At 44.8% G+C, this 24,330-nt stretch overlaps 4 protein-coding genes across 5 annotated transcripts; 2 read left to right on the top strand and 2 right to left on the bottom strand.

The window, feature by feature from the left end:
* The first annotated feature begins 7 nt into the window (after positions 1 to 7).
* Positions 8 to 2,872, top strand: Dnd1 (DND microRNA-mediated repression inhibitor 1). The gene is made up of 4 exons (XM_027400820.2): positions 8 to 262; positions 395 to 512; positions 871 to 1,332; positions 2,027 to 2,872. The coding sequence occupies exons 1-4, from the start codon at positions 239 to 241 to the stop codon at positions 2,479 to 2,481; spliced, it is 1,059 nt and encodes a 352-aa protein (XP_027256621.1). The 5' UTR covers positions 8 to 238; the 3' UTR covers positions 2,482 to 2,872.
* Positions 2,769 to 6,705, bottom strand: Wdr55 (WD repeat domain 55). The gene is made up of 7 exons (XM_027400819.2): positions 6,448 to 6,705; positions 4,617 to 4,717; positions 4,445 to 4,532; positions 4,175 to 4,354; positions 3,952 to 4,051; positions 3,696 to 3,865; positions 2,769 to 3,616 (listed from the first exon to the last, which is right to left on the bottom strand). The coding sequence occupies exons 1-7, from the start codon at positions 6,633 to 6,635 to the stop codon at positions 3,292 to 3,294; spliced, it is 1,152 nt and encodes a 383-aa protein (XP_027256620.1). The 5' UTR covers positions 6,636 to 6,705; the 3' UTR covers positions 2,769 to 3,291.
* A 2,908-nt stretch (positions 6,706 to 9,613) lies between these two features.
* Positions 9,614 to 22,165, bottom strand: Ik (IK cytokine). Its single transcript, XM_027400806.2, has 20 exons — positions 22,006 to 22,165; positions 21,140 to 21,206; positions 19,226 to 19,318; positions 18,440 to 18,499; positions 17,947 to 18,114; positions 17,662 to 17,776; positions 17,335 to 17,405; positions 17,188 to 17,234; positions 15,803 to 15,966; positions 14,700 to 14,808; positions 13,651 to 13,690; positions 13,301 to 13,526; positions 13,038 to 13,056; positions 12,026 to 12,104; positions 11,606 to 11,686; positions 11,360 to 11,417; positions 10,438 to 10,526; positions 10,149 to 10,257; positions 9,933 to 9,967; positions 9,614 to 9,847 (listed from the first exon to the last, which is right to left on the bottom strand). The coding sequence occupies exons 1-20, from the start codon at positions 22,019 to 22,021 to the stop codon at positions 9,820 to 9,822; spliced, it is 1,674 nt and encodes a 557-aa protein (XP_027256607.1). The 5' UTR covers positions 22,022 to 22,165; the 3' UTR covers positions 9,614 to 9,819.
* Positions 22,166 to 22,251: 86 nt separating this feature from the next.
* On the top strand, positions 22,252 to 24,273 carry Ndufa2 (NADH:ubiquinone oxidoreductase subunit A2). Of its 2 annotated transcripts, none has more exons than XM_027400814.2 (3): positions 22,252 to 22,412; positions 22,533 to 22,639; positions 24,051 to 24,273. In XM_027400814.2, the coding sequence occupies exons 1-3, from the start codon at positions 22,312 to 22,314 to the stop codon at positions 24,122 to 24,124; spliced, it is 282 nt and encodes a 93-aa protein (XP_027256615.1). In that variant the 5' UTR covers positions 22,252 to 22,311; the 3' UTR covers positions 24,125 to 24,273. The 2 variants fall into 2 exon arrangements, with proteins under 2 accessions (XP_027256615.1, XP_027256614.1); XM_027400813.2 differs by having other exon boundaries at positions 24,079 to 24,273.
* The last annotated feature ends 57 nt before the right edge of the window (positions 24,274 to 24,330 follow it).

Raw genomic sequence — 24,330 nt, forward strand, 5'->3', positions numbered from 1 at the left:
CCATCCTGCCCCGACTCAGCCCCACCCCCACCTCTGTTGATGGAGCTCCTCCCACACACGGTCCTAAGAGGGTTTCCAGATTTCCAGGGGCTCGCGCACGTGTAATGAATGCCTCCTGGAGAGGCGGGGTCGCTCTCAGAGCCAATGAGAGCTTGAGGGGGGCGTGGAGGGCAGGGAATCTTCCAGAGGCAGAAGCTCAAGGAAGTTCTAAAGAGTCTGGCCGAGCTAGAGGAGAGTTATGCAGTCGAAACGGGAATGCGAGGTAAGTAATTGAAAGCCTAAGGGGTCCTTGGACCCTCCGCCTGCAAAAGGGGCGGTTACAGTGACCCCAATACCTCGGGCGAGGTGGGACCCGGCCGGTGATGCGCTATTCCAACCTACTTCTTTCCCCCAGCAATGGTGTGAGAGGGTGAATCCAGAGAACAAGGCAGCCCTGGAGGCGTGGGTAAGGGAGACTGGCATCCGCCTGGTGCAGGTCAACGGGCAAAGGAAGTATGGCGGGCCACCCCCAGGTATGGTAGCCCCACCCCCTGTGGCTCTACACCAGCCTTGGCCACTCTGGTGGGAAGGGCCCGTCCCTAGGCTCCAAAGTCAGAAAACCCAAACTACCTGACATAATCTCTAATTAGATTCGGGTATTTGTCTGTCTTCCCTTCCACTCTGGCCGTCGAGGATAGTACACCCACTCGGTGCCATCCTAGTTGTTTACGCAGTCCAGTCGCCCAATTTATGCTAACGACCGGGAGCCAGAGGGTTGTCGATATTTCTAGATGGCCTTCCTCCTTCCCCCACACCCCAGCTGCTTCTTGGGGCTTAGAAATAGAACCGTCTCAGTAGACGACAGAAGCCCTCCGTATCCTCTCCCTCCAGGCTGGGTGGGCAGCCCACCACCTTCAGGGTCCGAGGTGTTTATCGGACGACTACCCCAGGACGTGTATGAGCACCAGCTGATCCCACTCTTCCAGCGCGTGGGGCGCCTCTATGAGTTCCGCCTGATGATGACCTTCAGTGGCTTGAACCGCGGCTTTGCCTACGCGCGCTACAGCTCGCGGCGTGGTGCTCAGGCCGCGATTGCTACGCTACACAACCACCAGCTGCGTCCTTCTTGCCAGCTTCTGGTGTGCCGAAGCACCGAGAAGTGCGAGCTGACAGTAGACGGGCTGCCTCCGAGCTTGAACCGCCATATGCTACTGCTGGCCCTACAACCACTGGGTCCCTGTCTGCAGGAGACGTTGCTGCTACCCAGCCCGGGGTCGGCGCCCTCTCAGATTGCGCTGCTCAAGTTCAGCACGCACCGAGCCGCTGCCATGGCCAAAAAGGCCCTGGTAGAAGGTAGGGGGTGGAAGCTTGCGGGAGGGCGGCTGGCTACTTAAAAGCATATCCCTAAATCGTAAGAGTCCACCAACTGCCACCATACAATAGTGCTACAGCCACTAGTTACCTAAATTTAAGCTACCACTTATCTAAATTCCTATGCATTGTATTCTTTTTTTTTTTTTTTTTTTTTTTTGAGACAGGGTTTCCCTGTATAGCCTTGGCTGCCCTGGAACTTGCTTTTGTAGACCAGGCTGTCGTCAAACTCACAGAAATCCACCTGCCTCTGCCTCCCCAAGTGCTGGGATTAAAAAGTGTACTGCACCACCACCGCCTGCCATTTTATCGTGTTTTAGTCCTCAATATTTCCAGGGAAAAAGATTAGAGTTGTACAAGAGTTCAGATGAGCCTGCCTATCTTTGTAGTGTCTGCTTCCTGAGTGAATTAAGCAGTGTTGTCTCCTGTTTCAGCTTTCATTGACCTGAAAGGCTAGCTATTTTTATGGTGATTAGATAAATAAAGCCTGAATGCCCTGTATTGCCCCAGGGATTACAAACAAATGCAATGAGGCTTGTGGAAGTCGTCACACCACCAGGAAGTAGAGAGGCATTAGACATAGCCTGTGGCTAGTCACTTCACAGGTCAACTTCTACATGTTTGGCTCCAGTCCCTGTACTTAGATCTGCCCTTTTCTCTTGCCTTTTTCTTGCAGGGCAGTCACGCCTTTGTGGAGAACAGGTCGCTGTGGAGTGGCTCAAGCCAGACCTGAAGCAGCACTTCCGCCAACAGCTTGCGGGCCCCTCACTGCGGTTCTTACGCCCAGAGGGCAGCCAAGTAGCCCAGAGCAGGGACAGGCTAGGGTCCCAAGGGGCTCGGGCTGCTCTGCAGCTGCTGTGTCAACGAATGAAGTTGGGCAGCCCAATGTTCCTTACCAAGTGTTTAGGTACAGGGCCTGCTGGCTGGCATCGCTTTTGGTACCAGGTTGTAATCCCTGGACACCCAGTGCCTTTTAGTGGCCTTATTTGGGTTGTGCTGGCCTCTGATTGGCAGGATGGGCATGAGGTGGCCAAGGATGCTGTGTCTGCACAGTTGCTGGAAATACTGAGTGAGTCTAGGACCAGCTTGTGGTCTCCTAGGGCTGAAGCAGGTACTATAGTTAAGCAGTAAACCCCCACCCCACACCCACACACACACACAGGCAGCCTAAATGGGTAGGCAGAACCTGTGTCAAACCCCAGCCCAGCAGGCCTGGGCAGTAACTACTGGGTCGAAAAGGGACAGGGGCCTGGTGATAGCCTCTTTGCTGAGGCAGGACCCTGTCATGCCTAAGTGCTACTTTAGTTGTGAGGAAACTTGCCCTTCCCCATTGAACCCAGGATCTGATTTGACCTCTGACGTAATATCTTTGGTCATTTCCCAGTTTGACAAATAATTCATCATACCCACTCAAGAGCTTACTATGAATCTTTTGTTTTTATTTGGAGAACTGGCTGAGCCAAAGGGCCCTTTTTTTTTTCTATGCTGGTTGTATTTATATTAAACCCCTGGTTGTTACAGATGTGTCTGTCTGTGCTGTCTTGTCATCACAGTTTAACAACAATGGTAGGGACATTGGGGTGGTGGCGGCACACGCCTTTAATCCCAGCACTCAGGAAGCAGAGGCAGGTGGATCTCTGAGTTTGAGACCAACCTGATCTACAAGAGCTAATTCCAGGACAGCCTCTAAAGCCACAGAGAAACCCTGTCTCATAAAACAACAAAAAAAACAATAATGGTAGGGTAAGTAGGCCCACTTTGGGGCCATGAGTTCATACAATAGAGTACTGGAAATTCCCGTTTGCGGACTTGGGATTTAACTTGGTGGTAGAGCTAAGCTTATATTCAAGGTTGTAGATTCAATCTACAGCATCAAAAAACACATTTCTTTAGGGGCTGTCCCAGAAAACAGTTCCTTGTCTTGACATTCTCCTCATGCCCTCAGTCACTGTCATCATCGCTTTCCTTCACCACCTCCTCTGGAGCCTTGGCATCCTCTCCATCTTCTCTCAACCCTGCAAAGAAGTCATCAGTGCTCCAGGCCTTACTGCTCAGGGCACGAAGTGGCCCTCCCTTTTTCTTGCGGCGTCGATAGTCATCCACAACCACAGTTCGAAGCTGAGTCATGTTCCAAAATTTGAGTCGCTGGTCATGGCCACTACTGGCCAAAAATTGGCCACAATGGGATAGGGCTAGCTCCTCCACAGGCTCCCCAGCATGCTGGCCCACGGTGCCTACCACTCGGTTTGGCAGGATGTTCACAGCCCTGAGGAGAGAAGAGTGTTAGGAACTGAGCAGCTGGGCTTGTACTCCCTGTGCTCCAGGGCTGCTTTGGCTTCCCTTACCTAATGATTCCATCCGTGGAGCCAGTGCACAGCAGATTCTCAGTAACTGGAACCATGCAGTCAATGGACTCTGCTCTCAGTGCGAAGCGGTCACTTGTAGCCCCAAAACCGTTCCAATTGAAAAGGTAGATGGTACCTTCACTAGATCCACAGGCCACCTTCTTCCCGTACTGCAGGTTAATAAACCGTATTTGTGGAGCCACTTGAGAATGAACCCCCTAGCATATATACCCCATCCCGTCATACCCAGCTGTACTTTCATAAGGGTGACGGAAGTTAGATCGCCTGACTGAGGCTCTGAGAGTAACTCAAATCTGCGTCTCTTGATGTTGAAGACACCAAGGCAGCCATCCCCACTGTAGAGAACAAACAGATTGAATAGCAAGTTCCACTTGAAGACAGTAATATAATGTGGGTACCTACATCACCAAGTAGTCTAGAAGGAGAAAAAGAGCAGGGAGGCAGGTGTAGGGTTGTACCTGGCTGTCAGCAGCAGCTTTTTGGCAGGGTCCAGGGCCATGTCAGCAATGTACTCCTCATGCTGCCGCATGTCCATTAGAGGGCCCTCCTTCCGCTGGTCCCAGAGCCGGATACCACCTGTGTCATCCCCAGTGACTAGAACATTCTCATCCACGAGCAGCAGACTGTTAATGGGGGCACTGGAGAAACAATATGAATTTGTTCTAATAGACACCTCTCAGTCCTTACCCCTTACCAGGTGGCATGTATACCTAATTAATTTTCCTTACCTGTGAGCCTTAGAAATTCGTATTTCCAGCTGTCCCTGTTCAACATCTAATACATGGATTGCTTTGTCCTTAGAGACAGTAACAAGCTCTAGGGGGAAAAGGCCCAGCTTATGGTATTGCTCATTGCCCTCTGCCCTCTACCATATGGCTGGTTGCCTTCCCTAGCACTTACTCTGCCCATCCTCTGAGAAGACAACAGCTCTGCAGGACTTGAGGTGGTGTCCTGAGGACCAAAGTTCCTTGGTTTCTCCCTCCTGACAAGAGTATGAATAGCTGAGGAAAGGAAGAGAGTGAATGACTCCATACCACACCTGAAACACATGGAGCACAAAAACCAACCATCCCATGTGGTTAGGGTACTTCCAAGACCGAAGAGCTTACCATTCTGTTTATCAATTTTCTTTGTAGAACAGGAGATGGAACTCAAGCCTTCACTCATGCTAGGTAAAACTCTACAATTGAGCCACACACCCAGCCTATTTATCCATTTCCTTTCTTTTAAATTTTTTAAATTTTTAGTTATTTATGTTTTTTGGTTTTTCAAGACAGGGTTTCTTTGTGTAGCCCTGTCCTGGTACTCACAGACCAGAATGGTTTTAAACTCAGAGACTCACCTGTGTCTCTGCCTCCCAAGTGCTGGAATTAAAGGTGTGCACCACCACCACCTGGTTCATTTATCCATTTTAAATTAACTTCAAATGTTAGATCGTATTTCAGTACATATTCAAGGTATATTTATATAGGACTATTTTGGGGAATGGATCAGATTGTGACAAGGTCTCACTAATAGTCAAGGCTAGCCTGGAACTTGTTTTCTTTTTTTCTTTTTGAGACAGGGTTTCTCTGTGTAGCCCTGGCTGTCCTCAACTCCATCTGTAGACAAGGCTGGCCTTAAACTCAGAGATTCATCTGCCTTTACCTCCCAAGAGCTGGGATTAAAGATGTGAGCCACCAACGACAGATTTAGCCTAGACTTTGTATTCCTTTTGTCTCATCCTTCCATGTGTTGAGACTACCATTCTCAAAGGCCAGCGCCTGAAGCCCGGCCATGGTGGCTCATGCCTTTAACCCCAGCAGAGGCAGATACAGGTGGATGGATCTCTGTGAGTTGAGGCCAGCCTGGTCTACAGAGCAAGTTAACAGGACAGTCAAGAGAGACATAGAGAAATCTGTCTAAAATCCAAGGAAGGGGGTGGGGGGCATCTGATCTGAGACTGGAGCCAGAGGATCTTTTAAGACTATCCTGGGTCATATGGAGACCCTGTCTCAAAGGAAATAACTAAACAGAAATCTAGTCCCAGAAGTTGGATGGGTAATAACAGAGTCAACAGAAGCTAGAGAAAGACACAGTTAATTACTGTATATTCTGACCAATGTCACCGTGCTGACAAGTTAAAACAGAGGTGGAGGGCTCGGGAGATGATTCAGTGGATAAAGTGATTGCCTCTATCCTTGGGATACCCAAAACCTGTGTAAAAGTTGGGCAGGTATGGTGGTCAACTCTAATCCTAGCATTTAGGAAGCAGAGATGGGAACCCTGAGGCAAAATAACTAGCTAGTTAAGACTAGCCAGGATCCTCCGGGCGGTGGTGGCGCACGCCTTTAATCCCGACACTAGGGAGGCAGTGGCAGGCGGATCTCTGTGAGTTCGAGACCAGCCCGCTCTGAAAGAGCGAGTGCCAGGTCAACCTCCAAAGCCACAGAGAAACCCTGCCTGGAAAAAAACAAACAAACAGAACTAGCCAGGATCGTCGAGCTCCAGGCTCAAAACCTGGAGCTTGCCTAAAAATAAAATAAAAAAGACGGAGAGAGATGTGGAAAGATACTGGAATCAACTTGAGGCTTCCACAGCACACTTGCTGAATGTTATTGAACGAATCGGGCCGTCTGAGTCTCATAAAATGTCTTCCCGCCACGCTCTCCAGCCCCACCTCCATCCCAAAGGAGCTTTAAAACCCTGGCGCCCACACGCCCCACACGCCTCCGCCCTACACGCCACTCACACGAACACGTCCCCGTCTACGTCCCCGGCTGCCAGAAGGTCTCGGGTGGGATGGAACGCCAGGCCACTGGCCGGCGCTTCCAGCACAATGTCTTCTGGGGTATCACGGATCCGGGGTGCCTTCGTGGAGTCAAGGTCTTCTTCATTGCTTGAGTCTTCTGTGGGATTCTCCTCACACTTGGGATCCATAGGAACCACGCGCACAGAGAAACCAACTACATTTCATGGGGCGTGGCTTAGGGCGTTGCTTCCGGGAGGAGGCGGGATCGGAAGTGCACTGGGGAGGACGTCGGAAGGGGAGGGCCTGTCGCCTCCAGTGTGTGTGGAGCAATCCCGGCATTCTGCATCCTCAAAGAATAATACCTTACCCCTTTTATTTAAGTGAAGTTGAATTGCAGTTCATTTAAAGGTTTTTTGTTTTATGGGCGTCTTTTCAGAGGATTCCAGGTCCCTCCGTGTTTTCGTGTGTGACGAGTGCCACTACTGTCACAGCGTGCGTGTGGAAGTCAGAGAACTTTATGGAGTTGGTTCTCTCCTCCCACCTTTAAGCAGGTTCCTGTGGTCAAACCCAGATCCTAAGGTTTGCTCTACAACCAACTTACTGGCGGTGCCATCTCCCTCCCCCCCACCCCCATCCCACTTACTTGACCAACTGTGGCCTGTGCTTGGGCCAGCCAGACTGTGTGTGACCTTTAAGGCCTGCCCTCTCTCCCAAGCTGCTTCACATATTTGGGAATACCCTATATTCTTCCCTCTGTCCAGTCCTATCCTAACAGGGGAATCCTAATCTTTCCTGACTTGGTGAACCCCAAAACCAAGGCTAGGGGCAGGCATGTTGCCCAAGGAGGAAAGAGTCCAGGCATCCCTAAGTTAACAGACAGGGATCATTAACAGGAGGCAACCTTCATGCATGTTTAAACAGCTGCCCTCACCAACATCTTCAGGCATCCAGACAGTGAACAGTATGATTGTAATACAGTTTAGCTGTTGACCTTTGAGAGGCATGACCAATTGTACTGAGGCTACCCAGGAAAACAAGCATGACAGCTGATGTTCTGGGCATCCTTGTTAATAAAGGTTCCAAAAATGAGGCTATTCTACATGGTGGGGCAATCTATGAGGCTAGCTTAAAAGGACCTACTCAGGTTAATGTGCTACTAGGCCTTCTAAGGCATGTGCTGGCATGGTAGCACTTATGTTTGGAGGAGGGGGACAAAGACAGGTGGATCTCTTGAGAATTCCAGGCCAGCCTGGTCTACATAGTGAAAAGTGGTGGCGCTTTAGTCCCATCACTTGGGGAGGCAGAAACAAACAGATCTCTAGTTGGAGGTCAGCCTGGTCTCCAGAGTGAGTTCCAGGACAGCCAGGGGTATACAGAGAAATCCTGTCTTGGAAAAAAAAAAAGTGAACATGAGGTGAGGTTAAGGGTTTCAAAGTACAGAAACATCCTATCTGCAGAGTGACTAGAGGGTTAGGGTACTTGTAGAAACATGAAATTGGTAGCCAAACCTCAGATCTTGTTCTTATTGATTCTAGGTATCCATCCATATGAATCATGTGACCTTTTTCCTAATTAGAATTGTGACCTACAACCATAAGACCAAAGCATCATTTGTCTAAAAGCCATTGTAGGTACTGTTGAAACAGTCCATTTTCTACTTCTTAAGCACTATTGGCAGAGCTGGATTCCTCAAAAAGCCCTTTCCTTCAGCTGTGGGTTTGGCTTAGTGGTAGAGTGCTTGTCGAGTATGCAAAGAGCTAAGTTTGATATGTAATGCCACCAAAACAAACATGCCCTTTCTTATCAAGAGGAAAATAATCAAAGTCAATAGCTAAGCTTAGTGACATTCTAGCTTCCCTTGGAATTGGTGAAACCACAGATGTTAGGCTCAGTATTAAGCCAGAACAAGTGGAGACCCTAGTGAACACCAGACAATCCACCTACCCTGGGCCTTGACAAACTTCTCAGGATGAAAGACACCAAAACCTTTTGGACCAGAAGGATATACTAGTTTTACCCTCAAGGAATCACCCATCCCATCCAACCCCCCATTAGTCCTTTAGCCAAGGACTTTCCCCAAGAGCTCAATCCTATGTGGCCTGGACATCACTAGCAGCCCATCAGGATCATTTTAGTCCCCAAAGAATCTCTACTCTCAGATTAGGAGTCCAGCTAGAACTATGTCTAGCCATTCAACTTGACATCTCTCTTGCCCATCAGTGACCCTTCCTTCCCTTCCCTTCTCTCCTGGGCTAGTAAACAGCCTTACTGTCTAGGAACCTAGAATCAATGCAGGAAAAACAGAAGAGCATTTCACTGAATGAAAAAAAGAAAGAAAGAAAGAAAGAAAGAAAGAAAGAAAGAAAGAAAGAAAGAAAGAAAGAAGGGCTGGAGAGATGGCTCAGAGTTTAAGAGAACTGAGTGCTCTTCCAGAGGTCCTGAGTTCAATTCCCAGCAACCACATGGTGGCTCACAACCATCTATAATGAGATCCGGTGCCCTCTTCAGGCCTGCAGGGATACATGCAGATAGAATGTTGTATATATAATAAATAAATCTTTAAGAAAAAAAAAGAGAAAGAAAGAAAAGGAGGGCATGACTGCTCCTAGGTATGGTAGAGGTTTATTGTAGATATGAGGAAGAGCATAGCCAGAGGTAGCTGGAAGGGTCCAGACTGAACATGACCCTAAACCAGACCACGTGAGAAGGGGAGAGGGAAGAGGAAGAGGGTAACCTAGAGCAGTAGCCAAGAGACCAAAGGGGCACATAACCAAAATGGCTTGGTTATATAAGAATCAGAGAAGCTGGGAGAAGGGAAAGCCCAGCCTAGTACCTGGTAGTTTAGGGTAGAGCATTGAGTATGCCAGCCAGGAGGACCCTGTAGTCTAGGAGTGAGGTATGCTGGGAGAACCTGGTGACCAACGTCAGCTCTGATATATTAGTAGGCACCTCAGTTGAGACTGTAGTAGCCCCCTATATATTGGCACCCAACCTGCCATTTTCTCAATATACACTCTTTCTCTAAGTACGAACCAGGCAAATTGATGAGATCCAACTGAAGCCCCCCCAAAGACGGGTTCTTACATGAGACCTAACATTCACACAACTACTGGAATTACCTCCTTCAAGGGGCCATCAAGAAAGAATGCCCAACACAGAAAGAAGACAGCAGGTTTAACTAATTTTAATGGAACATGTTGGGCATGGTGCTGCATGCCATTAATCTTAGCACTTGGGAGGCAGATCTATAAACAAATAGTTATACAATAAACATTTATAAACATTCACAAACAAAAATAGTTTGCAACCTTTCTAGGAATTGTAGAACAAACAACTAAAAGAACAGCCATGTGGTGATGGTTGAACTAGGGATTAGTACTTTGGTCTTTTCACTTCAACCCTGAAATCAAAGGAGAAGCAGATCAGCATAGGATCAGCCACAACAATTCCCACCAGGCCCAAAGAGAAAGAGCAATGCTGCTCACCCATCAGCTTCCATCTTCTTCCTCTTCTCAATGATCTGTACAAGAACAGTAATAGTTTATAAGCATGCTGCTAGTAATCTAAGTCCACCTAAAGCCCAAAGGTAACTTCCCTCAATTTCCATGGCTGCTCAACCCTGTGTCTGTGTCTGTGTCTGGTCTGTCAGTAAGTGTCTCTTCTCAACTGAAACCCTCCCTCCTAAGAAAGAGTCCACTAACCGCACTTATTTTCTTCCACTGGCGATCAAGCTCTGCCTTATCATTGGTTTCTTTGAAGCGTCTGGTTTTCCGTCCTTCAGACATCTTGATACCATACTGGAATGCAGCCCTGAAAAGGGTCATTGTGAGAAGAAGGCATTAGCAGTTTCACAGCAGTAAGATTTTTTGAAAGGGCTCTGTGGGCCAAGTACCTATCTGGGAACACTGCAGCTAGACTACAGACCCTAACCCAATATGGGCTAGTCCACCAAAATGCCATACCCTCCCTTCTCTGCCCGTATTTACTCACTTAGGCAAAGCCTCTTTATTGTTCATATATTCGCTATATTCCTCTTGAGTATCAAAGTCCCAGCGGCCTAAGGGACCCTTCTTGTTACCCTGTGGTAGAGCAGATGGGGAGGAAGAGCTATCAGTGGAAAAAAATTTTTTTCTGAACAAAACCAGATGTCCACAATCCACAATAAGAATCCACTAGTAACAAATCTTACCCTGATATTTCCTATGTACTTACACTATACACATTACTCTAAGCACTAAACAGATCTCAATTCTTACAAAAATTCTAAAGTGAGAATTATATTTCTATTTTTATGATGTAGAAACAAAGGTAGCTGTAAACAGGGAAAGAACATGGCAAGGTCACAAAACAAGCAAATGGCACAGAAAAAACTAAACAAGGCTCCACGATTAATACATGTTCTTGGGTATGTGGCTCAGCAGTAGAGCACTTGCCCAGCTTATGTGAAGCCCTAGGACTTCACAGTTTGATCCCTAACACAATAGAAAAAAAGAAGTTTCTCTGAGTCTGGGATGTACTCAGTGGTACAGTACTTGCCTAGCATATAAAATATTCCTGGGTTCAATCTCCAGCAGTGAAAAATAAATAAAAATGTCTTTTATATGGGCATGGTAGTGCACATAATTCAGGACTAGAGAAGTGGAGGCAGGAGGATAAGAAGTTTAAAGTCATCCTCAGCAACATGTCTAGCCTGGGCTACAAGATCCTGTCAAAAACAAAAACAAAACAAACAAACAAACAAACAAACAACAAAAAATATGTTCTTAGCCAATCACTTCAGAAAAAAACTGACTCCTGCAAGTTGTTCTCTGACTTCCACACTCATGCTATGGAATACACTAATATAAAACAAAAAATTAAAAATTACTAATCAAAGGTCCCCAACATCCTTAATACACTTTTAACTTCATACCTGGTCCATTTTGCTATAATCTACCTCTTCATCACTATCTACAGCCATGTCATCCATCCTATAAAGAAACAGAAGTTAAATAGATGCTTTAGATCCATATTACTATATTTTATTCAGGAACCCACCTAATAAACATCTCAGAACTAAATAGAAGAATTCACCTAAGTAAAAAGTACCCTTAGCTCCCAACAGATCAAATTTAAATCTCATAATCACCCCAAGCTCCCTTACTTAGGCCTCACTTACGTGGCTGGATAGCATTCTGCATAACTATTGGACATGCCAAAGAAATCACCCAGCTGCTTCTTGTCTTCTGGCTTCTTCAACATATGCTATGTTAAGAAAAATTCCATCACTTGCAGAAAAGATTCAACTAAGAGGGACCAGAGATTAGAAGCTTCACATGAACATTTCAGAAACCAGCTATAAACCTGAATTGGTTCTCTAGTTGATACAAAGCATGATTTCATCCCAGCCAACACACAGTATAAAAGCAAGAGAGCAAAGACAGGTAAACAGGAACAGAGAAACAACTGGAGTTGGATGAAAAGAAAATAACTCCTACAACCCAGAAACTAATCTCAGCATTCAAAAGACAGAAGTGCTGTCTTAATATAAATAAGGAAAAGCAATTAAAATCTAGGAAGAAATGCAAATAAAGGATATGATTCAGTGCCTTCCCAACCAGCAGACCCAGCAAATTTTTCATTGATGGACTTGATCAACTCTTTGGCAGATCCAGGTCCTGGAAGAAAACACAACTCTGCTTAGACTTGAACCTATGTTTTTACAACCTCCTCCCACTAACCCGATTCTAACTTTAAAAGTGTTTCTATTGAGCTCACAAGACAGTAGCAGGTAAGAACCCTTACTGCCAACCCCAACAATCTGAGTTCAATTCCAGGAACCAACAGGGCAGAAGGAGAGAACCAACTCCCAAAAATTGACTTTAGACCTCCACATGTCCTGGCACAACCAAATCCAAATACACACACACCAAGTAGATAAATAAATGTGGTAGTTTGGGGGATTTGTTTTTGTTTTTTAAGTTTTGTTTGCACTTGAGGCAGTCTCACTATGTAGCCTAGGCTGACTTAGAACTATGGAGTTTAGGCTAGCCTTAAACTCCTGATCATACTTCAGCGTCCAGAATGCTGAGAGTATAGGTAAGTACAACCACATCTTGCTAATTAAAACATTTTTAAAGCAAAGGAACCCTTTTATCTATCAAAACTTTAACCAAACTCCAACTAATGAGCTGCTCTGGTTAACAGTAGGATCTCTAGAACACTGTATAGTCAACCTCAGCCTCAAAACCTCAGAACTGAAGTAATTATATGTAAAAGCAAATGTGCCCTGTCTAGTCCATAAATTAAGACACGTTCTTTTTTTCTTTTCTTTTTGGTTTTTCAAGATAGGGTTTCTGTGTGGCTTTGGAGGCTGACCTGGAACTAGCTCTTATAGACCAGGCTGGTCTTGAACTCACAGAGGCACCTGCCTCTGTCTCCTGAGTGCAGGGATTACAGGCATGAGCCACCACCGCCCTGAGACATGGTTCTTAAGAGAGCCCAAAACTAGGCAGTCCCCCAAATACCACCTTAGTCAGCTGAGAGCAGCAGGGTTCTGCAAGGAGAGCAGGACTGCTATCACAAAGCAAGATGCCATTGATACAACCCACCTTTGTCAACATCCATGGGCTGAAAAGAAAACAAAAACTGCAAGTGAATATCATTATGAGGAATTTCCATTCATCTCTCCCTAAAGTCTCAATCAGTTCCCTAATCCACTCCTGTCCCATTTCCAAGATGGTTCCCACCCTAGGTTAGTTGGCCCAGTTATTGCTGTGAAGCTATGAGGCTGCTGAGGAAGAAAAGGGTCCTGTCTAGAAAGACATCTCTCAGGGCATCTTTGACAGCCTGGTATTAAGAGCCCACATCTTACCTCATCATCCACTTTTGGCTTCTCAAAGTAGCTGTGCCTTTTCTTTTCTTCCTCTCGCTCCCGCTCCCGATCGCGTTCCCGCTCCCGATCTCGTTCCCGGTCTCGCTCCCGCTCCCGGTCTCTGTCCCGTTCCCGATCACGTTCCCGTTCCCGGTATCTTTCCCGCTCCTTGTCCCGGGGTGTTTTGGTTGTAGAAGGAACATAATCCCCAATGTCTTCAAAAATGCTGGGAAAAACAGGTATCATTAGTTACTAAAATCATACATACTTATGCCAACCATTTCTCCAAAAGGGCCAGAGACAAGAACACAAATCTCTTGCTCACAGATGCATGGGATTGGGATACATACTTCATGTCTGCCTCAGGAGGTTTCTTTTCTTCCAATTTCCCTGTAATGTAAAGAGCTTGTCTCAGTGCCTATGTAATTTTTTTTTTTTTGGGGGGGTGGGGGGCGTGGTTCGAGACAGGATTTCTCTGAGTAGCTTTGGAACCTGTCCTGAACTCAACTCTGTAGACGAGGCTGGCCTCAAACTCTGAGATCTTCCTGTCTCTGCCTCTGCCTCCCAAATGCTGGGATTAAAGGCATGTGCCACCACTGCCTGGCTGCCTTTTTAAATTTTTAAAAATTATATATATATAAACTGTAAAAAAGGTGAAGCATGGTCTCAGTACTCAGGGGGCAGAGGCGATCTCTGTGAGTTCAAAGCCAGCCTCGTTGTTTACATATGGAGTTCCAGGGTAGTCAGGGCTACATAGAGAGAGACCCTATCTTAAAAAAAAAAATGTTTTATGGGGTGTTTGCCCATATGTCTGTGTACCACTCAGAAGCCAGAAGAGGGTGCTGGATTCCCCGGAACTGGAGTTCCAGATAGCAAGCAACCCCTAAGAGTGTTGGGAATCAAGCCTGGATGCTCTTTACTGCTGAGCCTCTCCAGTGGCCTCAGTACCTTTTTAACCATCTGCTGTTTAGAATAGACAAACCTTCCCACTCTCCTTGACACTTCAAACCCAACCATTGGGCTCTGAGTGGGTCAGCAGAATTTGGCTGCCCCAATGTTTCATTTCAAAATTTTCCTTTGTCTAGAAGCCATTCAATGTCTACAAGAAAGAGGCTTCAAGAGACCTTGATTACACCACCAAATGCCCCTACAACAGTAAGGCTTCCAGCCAGGCGGTGGTGGTGCACGGCTTTAATCTCAGTACTCAGGAGGCAGAGACAGGAGGATCTCTGTGAGTTTGAGGTCAGCCTGCGTCTACATATGGAGTTCCAGGTAGTCAGGACTACATAGAGAGACACTGTCTACAGAGTGAGTTCCAAGATAGGCTCCAAAGGTACAGAGAAACCCTGCCTCAAAACAGAAAAAAATAAATAAGGCTTGCTTCCCTTTGAATCCGTACCTTTATCCTTCTTCTTGAGCTTCTTGTTTCGGGTACCCTGCCTCAGGTATGACAAAATCTGGGTAAGCTTGCTGATAACGATGTCATTTGTAGTTAGTGTAGTCTGAGCCTGGAAAATCCAAGAAACAAGAATAATATCCGTCTTAGCAGGAATCCCACTGTCTATTATCCATTCACTTAAATTCAAGGACAAGTTATATAAGTTGTTAGCTAGGAAGATGACATGTACAATCCAACAGATGAAATAATATGGAAAAAAAGCCCTGGATCAAAAGTTAATATAAAAATTCCAGAAACACAGGAAAACTGGAGAAAAAACAGGGAGTCATACTGAAAAAAGCTAGAAAGTCTAACTGTTGCAAGGGTTCACAGATTTTTTACTGTGAACCCTAAGAACAAGAAACCACAGAAAACTTCTACTCAGTGGTGAAACAAAAATCTGCATTTATAAAACATCACCTTAGTCATGTGTAAAATCCATTAGTGGAAGCCAGAGTGGAGAGATTCAGGTAATGGGTATTAGAAGAGTACAAGGTGGGCTGGAAAGATGGCTCAGTGGTTAAGAGCACTAGCTGTACTTTCACAGGTCCTCAGTTCATTCCCAGCAACCACATGGTAGCTCACAACCATCTGTAATGAGATCTGATGCCCTCTTCTGTCATACAGGCACACATGTAAACAGAGCACTCATATATAAATAAAGAATCTGTGATTTAAAAAAAAAGAAAAGAAGATTTCTTCTGGGTAATACTCTAAAATTATAATAGTGGCTATACAATTTGGTGACTATGATAAAACTATTGTAAGTAGAAACTAAAAGGGTAGATTACATGGCATGTGAATTACATCTCAATAAAAACAATACACTGGACTGGGAGTGGGATAAAAAAACAGTCTTTCAATAGCTCCAGTAAGAAATTGTGGTTTAGACAAGAATATTGCTGGTGGAGAGGATGGATTCAACTGAGACTGAGGAGATTAAAAAATAAATAAATAAAAATAAAAATAAAAATAAAAAGACAGAACATGAGGAAACCGAAGATGAGGAACAGGACAAGATAGATTTGAAGATAGTTCTCATATAGAGAACTTAGTTTACTCACCTCCATTGTGGGGCAATCAGCCTTGCTGCGTATAAGAGTGGTGGGGATATCCGTGTCTGCATACTCATCATCCAGGTCTACCACATAGGCCATACGGCCTGGTAAGAACAACTCATTTCGCTCATATGATTTACTCTTGAAAAGCATTCGATACACATTGCGGCCTACACAAAAGGAAAGATTAACAATGAGTCAATGAGAAACTTCTACCGTTACAGAAGACATTTATGAATTACCTACTCTGTGCTGGGCACCAGGCCAAGTGCTATTTGTGCTCTGCTACATTAAATCTTCAAACAACCCTATGCTGTGAGATGGGCGTTACTACTTTTTACTGGTTAAGATACTAAAGCTGCCAGGCAGTGGTAGCACACACCTTAAAGCACTCAGGGGCTGGAGAGATGGCTCATCGAGTTAAGAGCACTGACTGTTCTTCCAGAGGTCCTGAGTTCAATTCCCAGCAACCACATGGTGGCTCACAACTATCCGTTATGAGATCTGGTGCCCTCCTCTAGTGTGCAGATATACATGGAAGCAGATGTTGCATGCAAAATAAATAAATAAAATCTTTTTTTAAAAAAAGCATTCCGGAGGCAGAGGAATAGGCAGGCAGATCTCTGTGAGTTGAAGGCCAGTCTGGTCTACAGGGCTAGTTCCAGGCCAGCCAGGGCTACACAAAGAAACCCTGTCTCAAAAAAACACAAACAAAAACCCCACCTGTGGCTAGGTCCCCGGCACTGAGATTACTAGAATGTGCCACCACATCCAGCTTTTATACATGTATTCTGAGTATCAATTCAGTTCCTCCTGCTTGTACTTGCAAAAACAACAACAACACTGAATTATCTCTCTAGTCCTTCATACTACATTCTTCATATTTTTGCTATTTTATGTTCACATTTTAAAAAATTAATTGGCTTTACTTATTTATTCTTTCACTTACTATTTATTTGAGATGGGAGACTCATGAAGCTCAAGCTGACTCAACTCTTGATTATCCTCCCAAATGCTGGGATAATAGGTATGCACCACCATACTATCAGCTAGTTTGGGTTTTTGAAGAAGGGTCTTGCTATATACCCAATGCTAGCCTTTAACTGGCAATCTTCCTGCCTCAGCCATGTGAGGTCTAGGACTATAAGCACACAGCATCACCTCCAGACCATTCTACCTTCTTTGATGCATACATATTAAAGACATGAAAAGGCTTTTAGTCTAACTAAGGAGACATAAATGACATGGAAAATAATCTATGTCTGAGTTCTATAAAAGTATATTATGGGAGAAAAGCTGATTCAGGGGCAAAAAGAGGAAAGCATAGCCTAGTGGTATCATATTCCTTATAATCCACCTAAAATGCAATCACTACTATGGAAAGTACTTACCAAGTCGTGTTTTAAACTCAATTTTGTTTTCAGGGTCCTCATCTTTCCTGAAAACAGAAGAAGAAAATGTTGGTGGGGGATGCTAAAATGTGTTCTACCTTAGGTGTCATCTTCTAAATTTTCAAGCCCTCACTGCTCTTTACTCACTTGGTTTCCTTTTGGGGCTTTTCCATGAGTTCTTCTTCCTCCTTCTCTTTGCTGGCAATCTCAGCACGTACCTAATGAAGTGTAGGAGTGTACAAAGAGGGAAGTGAGCGATCTGGGCCTTAATCACACCAGAGTGATCAGAGAAGATGTCCCCAAGGAATTCTGATTAACAGAAAGATGCGCAGACACAAGTTCTACAGAAAGGCCATTTTTAATTCCACTGCCAAACTAAATGGTCTAGACAATCATGTGTCTTTCACTTTACAAAGGTCCAAACATTAGCATTCTACACTAGTAGTTCTTTCCACCTCTGTAAATAGAACTCACCTTTTGAAGCAAAGCAAAATCCAAGCCTTTCACCAAATGGGTGTGTTCCATATCACCACCCAAGAATTTGGATTCCTGAATCAACTGTCTCCTCTTCTCTGCAGCTGATTTGTCCCTGAATAAAAGAGTGAAAGAACCTTATTGAAACAGTCCTTTATGAATGACAAATTCCTTCTGAGATGTCTGGAGCATGCTCCAGAGTAGGGTAAATTATAAGAAACATTTATAGTGTGGATATGTCCCTGATAGGATGCAAATGGGCCTTGGGAACCCCGCAGTACTCACGCCTCTGCAGTGGGGCCCACAGCCCGATAGTTGGCTGTGGTACTGATCAGCTCAGTTTCCTCATAATCCTTATTCACACCATCTCTCCGTTCCTTGGCACGGTCCCGGTATTTCTCTGCAAGTTCTCTCTCTCTCTCAATTTCTTGTTGGCGTAGCTTGGCATAATAACTGTGACCAGAAAAAGGGAGTATGTGAGTCCTACTAGCTCATATCTCAAGGTCAACACAATTGTTCTTGTTTATTATAACTTCAAGTAGTTCTCCATGGTGAAAACTATGTTTGTCTTTATAGATCTGCCCATCACCTCTTGGCAGTCCTCAACATCAGAAATTCAGTTTCTTCCAACTCAAACTTTTTTTAACTACTACCACTTCCCTTTCATAGATATACTTTCACAGTAGGAAACTCCATCTGGTACTATAGAACTCCTCTACTCCTTTCTCCACTAACAGTATCCACCTTACAAAGCAATCATCTTCTACCATTCCTTTACCTTTTCTTTTTCCTCCTTCGTGCAGCTGGGTCTTCATCCTCATTGTACTCTCTTGGCATCCTAGAAGACACAAGAAATTCACTCATAGTAAAATAATAACCGGCCCTGAAAACCCACAAGGCCTGGAGGGTTTTAGCCACATCAGAGGCTAAAATAACAGGATGGTAAGTTTGAGCCCAGCCTGGACAGCATGGTAAATTCCAGTCTAATCTAGACGATGTCTCAAAAATAAATAAATAAATAGACAAATAAATAAATAAATAAATAAGAGAGAAAAACAGCTAGCAGTGATGGCACACACCTTTGAGCTCAAGAAAGCAGATCTCTGAGTTCAAGACCAACCTTGTTTACATGGTGAGTTCTAGGCTAGCTATGGCTACACATTCAGACCATTCTTAAGTAAAAGAGAAAAAGGAAACAAAAAAAACACAAAGCCAGTGTTGATCATGCATTCATAATATTATCAATATCTGTATCTCTCAATTTAAAAAAGCATCATCAACATCTAATTGATGTTAATATTAGACATCACCTAAAAAGCCTGTTGTGGAGCATGAGTCTATAAGGTAACAACAGGCCCAGAAATCTGTCCATTTGTACCAGCAATGACTTTATTACAAGTATTAATGAGAGAACAATAAGAACCCATCCTGGACATAGCGAAAACTTCAGTCTTTATGAGAAAAAAAATCAGAAAGAGGCTTTAAAAGAGGATTGGTTTTCAAGAACCTACCAAATGCTAGCTCCACACACAGAAGCAGACTGACAGGAAAGAAGAAGACTTACTCATGGTGACGTGACTTAGAAGGTGGTGCAGATGTAGGTGCAGCCCTTGGGGTCATGAGAAGTTTCCTGAAGTCTTCATTGGTAAGTTTTGATCTAGAAAAAAATTGCAAAGATTTTTTAAATTAGCAGCCAATAGGAAACAGAAAAGAGACCTTTAAAACACACAGTTAACTTTACTAAAACAAGGGAAACACAAATGAAAGCAGACATGCCACTTTCAACACATAGAAGTTAGATTTTGTTTGTTTTTTGATTTTTCAAGACAGAATTTCTCTGTGTAACCCTGGCTGTCCTGGAATTCACTCTGTAGACCAGGTGGGCGTCAAACTCAAGATTTGCCTGCCTCTGCCTCCCAGGTACTGGGATTAAAGATGTTCATCACCACCATCTAGCTTAAAAGTTTTATCAAATCAAATGTGATTGAAATTTTAGAACATGGATACTCTCTCTCTTTTTTTTTTTTTTTTGGTTTTTCAAGACAGGGTTTCTGTGTGGCTTTGGAGGCTGTCCTGGAACTAGCTCTGTAGATCAGGCTGGTCTTGAACTCAAAGAGATCCGCCTGCCTCTGCCTCCTGAGTGCTGGGATTAAAGGCTTGCGCCACTAATACTCGGCAAAACATGGATACTCTCATACAGTTGCAGGAATGCTGGAGTGGGGGCTTAGTTCTTTACTAAAACTTTACAACAAAGGACAAGGCTTAGTCAAAAATGAGACTTGCTGGTCATGGCGGCACAGTGGTGGCAAATGCTGGAAACGAGGCAAAAGGACTGCTAATTTGAAGCAAACCTGGGCTGTATCTAAAGGACAAGGGCCTAGCTCATGTATAAGGCCCTAGATTCAATCTTCAGTATTACCAAAAAACAAAACAAAACAAAAAAAAAAATGTGGGGGGGGGAGAAGGGAGGTGTCTTGGATTATTGTACAGGAGCACATGCCTCAGCACTTGAGAGGCTGAGACAGGAGGATGATCAGATTGAAGTCTCTTTCAAATAAATAAAAATTTAAAAAAAGAAGATACGGTAGTTAATGCCTGCAATCTCAGCACTCAGGAAACTTGAGGGAGGAGGAAGGCCACAAGTTCCATGCCAGTTTGGGATAAAGTGTGAATCTATCTCTAGGAAAAAAAAAAAAAAGAGGGCTGGGGAGAGAGATGTGCTTGAATGCAAGCCTAACTACTTAAGTTCAGGTCTACAGAACCCACATAGGAGCTGGGCACAGTAATAAAAGTGTCTGTAATCTTAGCACAAGCCTTATCACCAGACAGAAACAGAAGAATTACCAGACGCTTACAGAACTACCTATCTGGCTGCCCGAAATGAACAAAAAATGCCCTATCTCAAAACAAGGTGGAGGATGAAGACAACCTACAGTTGTCCTTTGACCTCCACATGTGCACCCACTCACACACTCCAAGTAATAATATGAGGTAAAAAAAGACGATTTTACTCTCATTTCCAACGCTTAGTTTTCACCAGGAAAAAAAATTTATTATATATATATATATATCACAGCAACACAAACACCAGACTCTTCTAATAATTTCTCTTCTAATACTCTTATGTAGTGTACATGATTCACAATGTTCACAGAGATAAATGGTCCAAACTTCTTTTTTTGGTTCATAAGCACAACTTTACTAAAAAACAGACACCCAAAGCAATGCAATCATTCTGTATAACTTAACAAAATTAAGCAAAACTACATATCTTGGTAAGGTAAGTGAACTTATGATAAAGCTTTCTGTGGGAAAATACAGCATGTTGTACAGATTAGCGTTTTCCTTTCAATAAACCACATCCTATGAACTTTTTGACCATTCTTGCCAACAAAATATTCAGAATTCCTTCACTATCTCTACCATCCCTCCTGCTCATTACTCAACTCATTCTGTGGTTCAAAGACAAAATACTCACTGGTGGAAGGAATGAGGATCATCCACATCGTGGCCATCTGGAGCCAAAGGGTTAGAAAAGGGCTCACCTTAAAAAGAAAAATTGACATTACATTATCAGTCGTTAAATGTGTGAGGTTCCATGCACAAACTGGCAATTATAAAAACGAACAGAAGAGAAGACAAGAGGTGCAGCAGGCGGGGCAGTGGCTGCGCACACCTTTAATCCCAGCACTCAGGAGGCAGAGGCAGGTGGATCTCTGTGAGTTGGAGGCCAGCCTGGTCTCCAGAGCGAGTGCCAGGACCGGCTCCAAAGCTACACAGAGAAACCCTGTCTCGAAAAAAAAAAAAAAAAAAAAAAAAAAGAGGGAAAGGGATGTTTGTGGTGGCCTGAGGCTATCACCCCAGCACTTGAGAGGTAGAGAAAGAGATCAAGAATTTGAAAACCGCCTAGGTTCGAGATTCCGTCTCACTTGTTCAAAAAAAAAAATTATGAAGATGGTTTTCTTAAACGAAGTGGAGAATCAAAAACTTTTTTTCAAGAGATGGCTTCTAAACTACTACACGAAAGAGCCCAGCATCCGGCAATCCCAAATACTCGGGACTTTTGAGGTTTACCTGACGAATTCCTCCCCTCCCGTGTCAGATAAACAAACCAAGTCCCCGAAAAGGAAGCACAGCCAGGGTTTATTTACTCAGGAGAGGGTAGGGAGGTGGGTCTGCCTCACAAATTCAAAACGCCGCTCCTCAACCTAGGTACGAAACTCAGGGGCTGCAGCTGGGCTGTCCGGGCCTCTCCTGACGACCAATGGTTGGCGCGGCTCCATCTGTACCTAGCACCTGGCCTAAATCTCTAGTCCGGCGGGCACAAAACAGTGGTTGACTTACTATCTCGCTCTGGCATTTTGGCCGCGGTCTCTCAAAGCCGGCAATCGTGAAAATCTCCTCTACAAAACAACAGCGACAAGCTTCTTCCCACAGTGCACCGCGAAAACTTGCCCCAGTGCTTTGCGTTCCGGGCCTTCCGGCTTCCTTAGCGTCTCACCTCACAGCCGCTAAAAAGGCCTCAAGTCATTGGCGAGATTTACCCCGCCCCTCCTTCGTCATCCAATCGGGGGGAGGAGACTAGAGGACCTGTTATTGGTCCGATGGGTGGGTGAAGAGTCGTGATTGGGCGCCTCTGTGTTAGCAAAGATGGCGGCCGCCGCTGCTAGACGAGTGATCGGTACCAAGCTGGCGCTGCGTGAGATTCGCATCCACTTATGTCAGCGTTCGCCGGGCAGCCAGGGTGTGAGGTGAGGTGAGGCGTGGCGTGGGGAGGCGAGTGGGCTTCGGAAGCTGGAGTTATGACCTTGACCTTCGGGGGGGAGGGGTCAGTGCCCGTAGCACTAGCGTCGGTCTCCCCGGCCCTACAGGGATTTCATCCAGCAACGTTACGTGGATCTGAAGAAAGCGCACCCCGGCCTTCCCATTCTAATCCGCGAATGTTCGGAGGTGCAGCCCAAGCTGTGGGCCCGCTACGGTGAGTACTGACTACCGGAGGCAGGGACCCGGGTCACGGAATACGGGTTAGACAAAAAAGAAAACAAGGCGGGGGGGCGGGGTGCTTCCCAACCGTCGTGGGAAAGCCCGGCTGAGGACCAAAACTCGAACTTCCGATGATGAGATTCACATTTACCTAGTTGTGTGATGCTTTTTATAACTGACAACATATATATGGAGTCTGACTGGATCTTGTACGAACCACTAGTTTTTGCAGTTCAGAGGGGACTTCAGGTAAAACATGCTTCTCCGTGACAATGTAGGTCCTTCCGAATTATGCCTTAGTCAGTGCAAATTCAGGGACTGAGAATTTCAATAACGTTGAGCACTTCATGTCTAGGGCTTGTGCTGTGTACCTTACTCATTCCCATTAGTCTTCATTAATGTTATGAATGGGTGCTTTCTTTCGTAGATACTAGAAAACTTAAACATAGAATCAGCCAAAAATTATATAGCTAGAATAGAACAGGGTTGAGCTTTTACGTTTTGTGCCCCTTTCTTATAGTGAACTGTTAATACAATTGGCTCCCATCATCCAGGTTATAACTTGCATCTAACCTTTATTATTACTGTCTCAAAAAAGGCATTCCTGAACCATACTGTGAATCCCAGCTACAGATCCTCCCAGGCAGAGGCAGGAGAATCACAAACTCAGGGACTATCTGAGGCTATAGTGAGTTCAAGCCCTGACTGGGAAATTTAGTTCAATCTTGTCTCAAAATTTTAATGGTACAAAGAAAGCTGGTGATTGTCTTTCATGTGGGAGGTCCTGGGTTTATCAATACAAAAATAACACATCCCCAGACCAGTAATAACATTACCTATTACATTACACTAATCCTATTTATTACAGTCTGTTATTTTCTTAACATGTTGACTAACCAATAGTAGGTAGGTAATCCGTGCACTAAATGGTGAGATTTTAGTCATCTCAACCATGTCAAAGGACTATCTGGGAGTGGAGAGAGTCACATCCTACTACAGATTAGTTGTAACCAAAGACTCCTATATACTAATAAAACAGGTTCCTCCTAAAGCACACCGAAGGGCACAGACAAGAGTAGTGTTATGTGTGCATAGTGCCACTTACTATGCTAAATGGACAAGTAGACTATGGCCAGCCAAAAAATGAACAGTCAGGCAAGGATAGACCCCCACCGCTTGGTAGTTAATACCTACAGTTTCCTTAAAGCATCACTCAGACACCTTTCTTCCCAATAAAATTCTAGTAGGATCTGGGACTCCCAAATAGATTCACTGAATTAATGCTAAGCATAGCAAAAAAGCTAAGCACAGCACTTTTTTTTCAAGGCAGGATTGCTGGCTACAGCTGTGGCCATCTTGGAACTGACATGAATCTTTCCTTTATGATTCTGTGGCCCATTATGCAGACTATTCATTTAAATCACCTTTCCTCAGCTTTCGGTCAAGAGAAGAATGTGTCTCTGAACAACCTAAGTGCTGATGAGGTAACCAGAGCCCTGGAGAATGTGATGAGTGGCAAAGCATGAAGGACTGTGAGCAAGAGCACCAGAACCTGGGCTCTACTGGACTGAATACAATGTGGGGAAATGTGGTCTCCCTTTCCTTATAAAGCTTACTGCTACTTCAGAATGTTCTTGTTCTTATTCCCGTCTCCTCTCTCTCTTTGTGCAAACACTGAGGCAAAGC

This window comes from Cricetulus griseus, chromosome 2 (genome assembly GCF_003668045.3).
Source record: "Cricetulus griseus strain 17A/GY chromosome 2, alternate assembly CriGri-PICRH-1.0, whole genome shotgun sequence".
Lineage (NCBI taxonomy): Eukaryota > Metazoa > Chordata > Mammalia > Rodentia > Cricetidae > Cricetulus > Cricetulus griseus.